Source organism: Panicum virgatum, chromosome 3K (assembly GCF_016808335.1).
Source record: "Panicum virgatum strain AP13 chromosome 3K, P.virgatum_v5, whole genome shotgun sequence".
Lineage (NCBI taxonomy): Eukaryota > Viridiplantae > Streptophyta > Magnoliopsida > Poales > Poaceae > Panicum > Panicum virgatum.
In genome coordinates, this window is record NC_053138.1 from 12865089 (window position 1) to 12874175 (window position 9087).

At 48.1% G+C, this 9087-nt stretch overlaps 2 protein-coding genes across 3 annotated transcripts; one reads left to right on the plus strand and one right to left on the minus strand.

Moving 5' to 3' along the window:
- The first annotated feature begins 1105 nt into the window (after window positions 1-1105).
- Window positions 1106-4019, plus strand: LOC120700411 (nucleoside diphosphate kinase IV, chloroplastic/mitochondrial). Of its 2 annotated transcripts, XM_039984635.1 has the most exons (7): window positions 1106-1518; window positions 1654-1791; window positions 1966-2003; window positions 2359-2409; window positions 3093-3260; window positions 3339-3451; window positions 3626-4019. In XM_039984635.1, exons 1-7 carry the CDS (start codon window positions 1428-1430, stop codon window positions 3747-3749), a joined length of 723 nt encoding a protein of 240 aa, XP_039840569.1. In that variant the 5' UTR covers window positions 1106-1427; the 3' UTR covers window positions 3750-4019. The 2 variants fall into 2 exon arrangements, with proteins under 2 accessions (XP_039840569.1, XP_039840570.1); XM_039984636.1 differs by lacking the exons at window positions 1106-1518; window positions 1966-2003 and having other exon boundaries at window positions 1666-1791.
- Window positions 4020-4646: 627 nt separating this feature from the next.
- Window positions 4647-8658, minus strand: LOC120700412. Its single transcript, XM_039984637.1, has 4 exons — window positions 8207-8658; window positions 5843-6388; window positions 5177-5341; window positions 4647-5066 (listed from the first exon to the last, which is right to left on the minus strand). Exons 1-4 carry the CDS (start codon window positions 8369-8371, stop codon window positions 4971-4973), a joined length of 972 nt encoding a protein of 323 aa, XP_039840571.1. The 5' UTR covers window positions 8372-8658; the 3' UTR covers window positions 4647-4970.
- Between the last annotated feature and the right edge of the window lie 429 nt (window positions 8659-9087).

Consider the following 9087-nt stretch of genomic DNA (forward strand, 5'->3'; position numbering starts at 1 on the left):
CATGCCGCTGCGTGCCCAATGCATCGCATCAATCATTTGTTTGCTTCTCCTGCTTTCAGGGCCAAGGGAGGAAGGAAGGAAGGTACACTTTCAGAATGCGTCAGGCAGACGGTGTGCACATGAGCCATGAGATGATGAGACGGCGAGCGTCGAGCGGTGGCAGCGAGAAGATGGGATCTACCGATCTAGCCTCCGAGTTGTGTGACCGTGTGGTGGTGTCCCGTTGCTGCTGGTGTGGTAGCCTCCGATCCTGCGGCTCAACGCAACCATTTTTTTAAGCCCGCCGACTGACGCGGGTGCGATGCGATTCCCACGCGCTGGGAAACGAGGACGGGTGGCGGAGATGCCATGCGCTGGTCCCGGGCACGTCTATTCATCGCGCGCTGTGCTGCGCACCGGGACTGTTTGGTTTCAAGTAGCACAAGTATTATAAAAAATTTAACCAATAATTAGAGATATTAAATAAAAGTAATTTACAAAACCAACTCCACAACTCTGCGCTACTTCGCGAGACGAATTTAATAAGGTCTTTGACTGCGCGATTGGAGGATGATTACTATAGCATCACTGTAACCAATCATCGATTAATTACTGTCATTAGATTTGTCGTGAAAAATTACACCCATTCGTGAAAAGGTTTTAAAATAAATTTCGTACAGTCACCCATTCGTGAGATTTTTTTCTCGGGAATCATGTGCGATAGGGAAACCAGGGCCCGATGCGTCGCAGAAGGGGCAGAACGGTCGCTGCAGGTGGGCCCACGTGACTGTTCTTCCTCCTCCAGCTCGCCACGGTGATGGCCACCGGATTATGGGTGGGGCCGTGGGGGTTGCTGGGGGCGGCGCTGGTGACCGGCGGCCTTAGAAGAGGGGGGGGGAGCAGAGAAGCCCGGCGGCGGCGGCGAGTTGCTGTGCGGCGGCAGTCGACGGCGGGGACGCCGGCGGCAGTCGATGGTGGGGGAGACATGCGGTGGGCTGGCACCGGGCGGGGGAGCGCGGATCCGAGCTGATTAGGGTCGGCTGCGGCGGAGGACGGCGGCGGATGCGCTGGTGGCGGCGCCGGAGGGGAGGCGGGGGCGCGGCACGGAAAAAGCTTCTGGTTAATTCGCGCGAGTTAAGAATAGAAACCCCCTGGTCCCTCCCCTCCCCTCTCCCCCCGCGCGCGCACCGACGCCACGCGATGGCGATGCTCGCCTTGCCTCCGCAACCGGCTCGAGGAGCACGAGGTGCGGTGCGGTCGGGACAGGGTCGCGATCCCCCCCTGCCGCGCCGGCTAATTAATTGGTGGGCGTGGCAGGCGGCGAGCGAGCGCACACCGGCACACGCCCCCATCCATCTGGTCACCATCTCTCCCCCTCGCCACTCGCTGCAGCAGCCACCGACGAGCACCGGAGGAACCCTAGCCGCCGCAAGCCCACCGCGCACAACATGAGCGCCTCCAGGAAGCTGTTCCAGGCCGCCGCCAGGTCCTTCCTCTCCGCCTCCCAGCGCTCCTCCCCCGCCGCCCTCCTCGCCGCCGGTACCTTCTCCCTCCTTCCTCGAAATGCGATCTCAATCCGTTCCAGTCCCAACCGGATCGCCAGTCGAAATTCCATCTCCCTTTTTGCTAGACTGACTGATGTAAAACGGGAGCTCGTTCCGTCTTGATGCGCAGAGGGCCGCACCGCCGCGCTCGCCACGCTCACCAACCTGGGCAGGAAGACCCTCCCTGCCGCCTACGCCTACCACAAGCAGGAATCCCACCGCGCCTCCTCGGGATGGGGAGCCTTCGCCGCCGCCGTCCCCGCTGCAGGTCCGTACGTACTAACCGATCGATTCGATTGGATTCAACCCCGGTCACTCCGATCTAACAGTAATCGGTCTGGTCCGATGATACGATTGCATTTGTTGAGACGAATGGAACCCCGCTGCGATTCTCACTCTCTGACAAATTAGTAACCCACAACTCTGTCTGTCCTCTCCGCAGTTTACATGCTCCAGGACCAGGAGGCTCACGCCGCAGAGGTAAACCTACCCTGCCCCTGCTTCTCTTTTTTTTTTTTTTTTTTGATTCGTCTTCTTCTTGTGCTGTGGTCCACTGATACTGGAGCGATCAGCAAGGGGGCCTCCCTTTTCTCTCTCTAAAATCACTGCCAACCTAACGACATGGCGATGCTGCCAACTGATTGAGTGTGGGCTCCCATGTAATTTTGTGATCGATAGTGTGCTTTGTACTTGTGTAAAGTGTTACCTGTGATTTGTTACGCTGTGCTCCGCGAACGCCCCCACTCCTTTTCCATCTCCTGTTGACATGACATCGGAGGATGCCATGTGATTCTTTTGTCAGGCTCGCTAACACTCCCCTCTACTGTGATTCCAGATGGAGCGCACCTTCATTGCCATCAAGCCTGACGGCGTCCAAAGAGGCCTGGTCAGTATTAGCGATGATCACGACATCCTAATTTCTTGAGAATTCTTGATCCTAATAGCCTACTAGATTCATACTGCTTGTCATATGTTCAGTTTAGTACATATGCTATCTCAATTGGTAGGAATAGATTTTCCTTTGAAAACTTTGAGGCCTTGGGCTCTGTTCTGTTCATGGCCATACAATAATTAATTGTAAATCAATCAACTGCTGCTGTTTACACCCAAGTACCCAACCCCTAGAGTATACTCTACTAGTTGGCATTCTTTATTTTTTCGTGTGGGACTTCGTCCACATGTTCTACCTCGAGATCTCATGAGTAACTAATCTATGCTGGAAACCATTTGGATGCTTAGGGAGAAGCCAGGATACATATTATATAAAGAGAAATCTGTGGCTCATTTGTTTATCTCTTCCTCGTCCTAGTGGGCTGGGCCGTTTTCCTGATTTCACTATCAAGAGTTGGGTGCTCTAGCCCAATATATTGCCTGGTTTAACCCCCAAAAAGCTTCATGGTTAAATGGTCCACATCTAGTCATATGCAGGCTGACATGTGAACTATTTTAGTTATTCAGCCAATCAGACGTTTGCTCTCTTTAGTCTTTAGTCTTTTCTCTGTACATTTGTAATGGTGCTAATAGGACTGATGTGTTTCTTTTTTCCGCTAAATTTATTTTTTGCATCAGATTTCTGAGATTGTATCTCGATTTGAGAGAAAAGGTTACAAGCTTGTTGCCATCAAGTTGATTGTTCCATCCAAAGAATTCGCTCAGAAGCACTATCATGATCTCAAAGACAGACCTTTCTTCAATGGACTGTGTGACTTTCTCAGCTCTGGCCCTGTACTTGCGATGGTAAGCAGGTCCCTCGTCTCTGCAGAGAAAATTTGGATGCATGGACAGATACATAAGTTGGTCATACAATTTCTGTAGGTTTGGGAAGGAGAGGGTGTTATCAAGTATGGGAGAAAACTAATTGGTGCCACAGACCCACAGAAATCTGAACCAGGAACCATCAGGGGTGATCTTGCCGTTGTTGTTGGAAGGTACGCTTCATCTAGTATACCTGTGCATATAATAATCAGAATGCCCTTTTTTCGTTGCTAAATCATATAGATTAGGAAGCTCGCAATAGGTATACATTAGCTATTCATATCTTTGATGTCATGCTTATTAGAAGTTAGGATTCTTTTTTACTGACATTCCATCACTTAAATCAGAAACATCATTCACGGAAGTGATGGCCCGGAGACAGCAAAGGATGAGATTGCTTTGTGGTTTGAACCCAAGGAGCTTGTCTCTTACACCAGCAACGCGGAGAAGTGGATCTACGGGGTGAACTAACCAGCGAATCATTTTGTTTCTATTTTGCTCTCCATTATCACATAATTGCCAATAGACCAAGGCAGGATGTACTAATAAAGTTGCGACCGTCGCTTTTGAGTTGGATTGTGACCTTCTGGTGCAGTAAGGCACAAGGAAGGAAGGAAATGTACCTTGAAATATAGAGCGTGCACTTAGTCGCGATGTTCAAATCATAGAAATCAAACAATGTATCACCTTCAGTAGAGTCGTGTGATTCAAGATGGCGATGCAGATGTTTCTTTGGATCTATTCTCCAAATCCCTACCATCTTGATGGCTGTCTACTTCTGCTTTCGATTTTTGGGTGAGTGGGTAGGAGATGTTATTCTAGAGCTATGATATTGGATGTTACTTTTTTTTTTTTTGAGAATCACACAGTACAACGAAGACGCACACAACACGCACGCACACTCACACCCTATGAATACACGTATGCAAACTCTACCCCTATGAGCACCTCCGAAGGACTGAGCACCGGCAGATCTGAAGATTCCCGAAGTCACCACTGACACCTCGTCGTCGACGGGAACGTCGCTTACCACTTAACGTGTAACACCGGCAAATCCTAGGAAAATCCCAGGAAAAGATGCGAGCACCAGGATTCAGTGACAGCGATCAGTATTTTTGTGCAACATATGGCGTCAAAACTGTTAGTCATTTCTTGTACTTGGTGCTTGACAGACACTTTCCTTGATGACGATTACTCGATTAGAAGTTTTTGTTTCCTTTTTCCCCACACAGGGAGTTTCAAGCAATTTTCATGTAGGATAACCTGGGTCCTGGATCCTGTGACAAGACAGTAACAGTTCATGGCTAGCGCAGAGGATTAAACGATCCATGATCAAGAGCGCCAGTGCTACCAGTCGGATTCATCAGATTACAACATGCCAAGCAAGAGGGGAGCTGAGTTTTATTACCATCTTCAAGCCTTTGTACAGGGCCTAGACTACCATTTTCAGCTCTTCACTCCCTTGCACCAAAGGATCGGATATTATTACACAGGGGAAATAGAATAGAATGCGGCCCGAGAGAAAGAGAGATCAATTGAACTTGAACAGCTAAACGAATTCCGACGGGCAACGCGGTGCCTCTCCAGTTTCCACCTCTGGCGCAGAAGGTGGCACACCTAGAAGCTTCTAGAACCCAAAGCTCCATCAAGCTTGCTCTCGACTGTAGATTCCTTGCAAGCTTTCGCCATCGTCTACTTGCTCGGGTTCAGCAGGTCGCATTCTTCGATCTTGGCAAACCTCCCTCGCACCCTTGGCTGGCTGTCTGCCAGAGCCTTCCTGCAAGCATACTGCAAAGCAAAACTTCAATCTGTCACTTATCCTGCACGCATTCAACAAGCTAGAGCCTAGAAGCTATTGATTTTCACTCTGATGGAAAACGGTGGCAGAGGACTAGTACCTTGATCTTCCTGCCAAAGTTTCGCTTGATCTTCTTCTTTCTATACCTGGAAAGCTTTTGCTTCCTTTCCTCGGTCTTCAGATCACTGATAGTTACAAGCCTCTCACAAGGTGTCTGAAGGTTTGCTGCATTCGCTGCTGGTCGAGGCGTGTTGGCTCCAAGGTTCTGTTAACAGTGAATATGGTAAGTGGCGAGCAATTTGCTGGTGCACAAGTATCTCCCAGATTTTCTATCTGCACATTCTTGCCCACAGAATCGCGACAACGCATGTACTGACTACTGAGGTGATGGGACCATACCAATATCTTGTGCACAAAAGTAGCTTCAAAGAAAAAGGAAAACTGTGCAGAATAGGGAAGACTTGTATCAGCTAAAGTAATGACCTAAAAGACTAAGAAAAGGTTGCTTTGGGCAGATATAGTAACATCTGATCGTGTTATAGCTTTGACAGCCTTTGAGCAAAGCATAGCTGTAAGCATGGCCAATGCAAGGGAAAAGGTAATGCTTTTCGGTTTTGGTTTCTTTCTCAACGATTCTTTTCTCAACATCTGTTTTTGAAAAATACTTTTATGCTGTAAGTGCGTTATTTTCCTCAACGATTCCTTATAAAAGAATAGCTACTTCCTTATTAGCATAGTACAAGAGAAAAAGAGACGCCTAGCAAACCTGAATGTCTCCTTCACTGTAAGCTCTCCTCAACCCAAATGCTGCCTCAAAGTCCAGTCCTTGGAAGTCTAGAAAGTTCGGCCTGACAGCTCCATTCATCCAATCTGCTGAGTTGAGGCATCCAGAACTAACACTTTTCTGGAGTGAGCATTCAGGAATGGCTGGCTTCTCTTTCTCCATGGTTGGGAGTTCGGCCTGAATAAGAACTTGTTCAGCTTGCCTTGGGATTTCTTCAACTTGCAGCATGGGAATCTTAACATCCAGAAGTTCAGAGATTATCTCTTCGATTGCAGACTTCTCCATGAGTTCCTTCTCGCACTCGTATAACACTTCACTCAGGAGAGGGTCATTTTGAATGGTGCTGATGCCTGCATCCTTAATAGTTTGATCCATTGCGCTTTCACTGCCAGACATCATTGAGATGGCAGCTGCAACAGGATCAATGCTGAGCAACGGTTCTTCGATGATGACTTCTGGAGCTTTGAACAGGTCCCCTTCTCCTCCGAGGTCATATTCTGACACCAGGGATGACTGTACCATGTTCCCCTGTTCAGTAATAAAATAGAGATGAGAACAATTTCCAGTTGGCTAGAAGATAATAAAATCATAGTAGTATATGAATGAAAGCCGACAAGCTGGTAAGAACGAGCCAGTCTATCTGTCTAATTAAAATGGTAGTAGGACAAACAAAGGCGACCGAGATAATCTTGCTACGATGCTATCTGTTAATAAGAATATATGTTGTGGTAGGTATAATGGGTCACCACTGCCAATTCTTTGTTTGGTTTGGTTTTGTCTTGTAGGTATTGACTTGCTGCACAGAAGAAACTAAGGCAATCCAAGGTTCAGCAGTATGAAGTTGCAGTAATAGACAACTCCTTTGAGGAGGTAGACGTGTAGAAGCAATATTTGCAAGTATCTGCTGATGCACATGTCAACTAATTAAAAGTCCCCATCGTGCTACGGCAGCATATACTAGTGGACATAGTCAGCATCTCAGCATCAGAAATGAAATCCTGGCCAAAAACATAACTGAAGGCTGAACCTAATTAGAAGCAGAGGACGCTGCTAAATATCAGAAACCATGTGGCCTTTGTGCGACTCGGAAGATGTGGAGAAGAAGATTCAAAATAGAAAGCAAGAAGCCAACACGAGCCATCATTCAGAATAAATCTATTAGACAGAGAATGAATAAATAATCATTGGTGACTTGTACTTTGATTGGGTCCTTTTTGGGGGGACATGAAAGATTGTTTATCACTCTATTCTGCTCGCTGCGGCTGGTGGCTGGTGCTTGTTTATTGTGAGAGAAAATTACTGCTGGCTGATTAGTGATTGGTACTGGTTTGGTGTGAAAAAAAAAGTACTGTTGGTTGGCTAGAGAAGTAGCGAGCAGAACGGAATGTATTTGGGCAGAAGGCTTTCCAGCAGGTGATCATGTACTGCTTGGAAGCACCAGCCAGTGTTTTATACAGCAGTTCAGTCATGCTTAATTTGCCAAGACGATTGAACCTGTTATTGCAAAACCATTGATTCCAGAGGTGTCCAAATCCAATCCAGGCTGTGTTTAGATCCTGTGAAATCCTGCAAAATTGGAACTGTAGCAATTTTCGTTTGTTTGTGGTAAATATTATCTTACCATGGAGTAACTAGGCTCAAAAGATTCGTCTCGAAATGTACATCTAAACTGTGAAATTAGTTATTTACTCTGTTCGCTTCATCTTCGCTGCATCCCGCCAACAGTATTTCTCTCTCACACAAAACCGGCACCAGCCACCAGCACCAGCCAGCCAACAGTACTTTTCTCTCACAAAACATCAGCAACAGCCACCAGCACCAGCCAGCCGAACACAATGATTTTGTTTACCTATATTTCATACTTCATGCATGCGTCTTTTGGTACATTTAATGATTCCATGTGATGGGAATTTTGGAAATTTTGGAGGAAGTTGGGGGAACTAAACACAGCCCCAACCCTAGCTAGTCTTACAAATGGAGAATCCAGGGCTGTTCCTTCTAGTTGACATATGCACATATAGTATTTGATTGACAATGCAAGCTATCTACATCAAACCAGAGTGGGGAGCGGGAAAGAGAGGAAAGCCACATTTTTTTTTCTTTTCTGGGTGGCGGCGCATAAACAGCAGCTAGCAGTTCTATTTTTGTTGAGCAGAAATTCCTTCCTTGCTTCGAAATTGCACGGAAGCTGTTTTTTATTTTCTTTCCTACTAGTTAATCGATGAATTCAGTGGGGGGAATCCGAGAGCAAGAGGAGCAGACAGCAGAGCATACCAAGAAACAGGACACAGCAAGAGGGGAGAGCAGGAAACGAAATCGCAATCAAGACGGCGGTGGTCTGCTCACCAGGTGGGCGGCGGGCATCTCCGGCAGTGAGGCCGCGGCGTCCATGGAGACGGGGTGCGCGGCCGCGAAGGAGAAGGCGAGGTCGTAGGCCTGCTGGTGCTGCGAGGACGCGAGGGCGGCCGGGGAGTAGGCGGCGGCGAAGCTGAACCTGGCGTCGGCGTACATGGTGAGGTCTCGGGACTCAGCAGCGGCAGCCAGATCCCTCTCTCTTCCTTTACTCCAACCTCACCGCGTGACGCGTGAGCTCAGCAGCAGCTCGGCCTCGCGGCCGATCTTGTCCTGTGGTGGTCTGTTAGAGCCAGCGCAGCGGGCGGCGGTTGGTTGCTGTCTTTTACCTCGGCTGCCTTGTGACGCGCGCCCACCAAGCTCGCTGTTCTACCGGGAGTAGAGCGGGGGCGGGGCGGCGTTCCTTGGCTCGGCGGTGGGGTTTATGGCCGCTTTATAGGAGTAGCCCCAGGCCGCGCACGCAGGGAGGGAGTGAGGAGGAGGAGGAAGACGAAAGCAAGCTCATGAATGGCCGAATGGGACAAAAGTGCGCGAATCCATTTGCGCGCTCGCTCGCTGGAGCCCTTCCTGGCGCACGATTTGGCAGCACTGGTGAGCTGTCTCCCCAGTCCCCACCCACCCTCCCACGGTTTAAAGTATTCCTTAATTTTTCTCTTTCCATTTCGAATTTTCCTATTACTTCGCTAGTAGCAGTTGGTATCATTTCCATTTCTTTTCAGATTGTTCCTTTTACTTTCCATATATTTGAAGTTCTCCTGACAACTTTTTTATAAAAATTATACTAAAATGATATACTACTTAGAAGTTATACGATAAACTTATAAGTAAAAAATTGTGCGAGAAATCTTTCTAACAAAAATAACTTTACAGAAGTT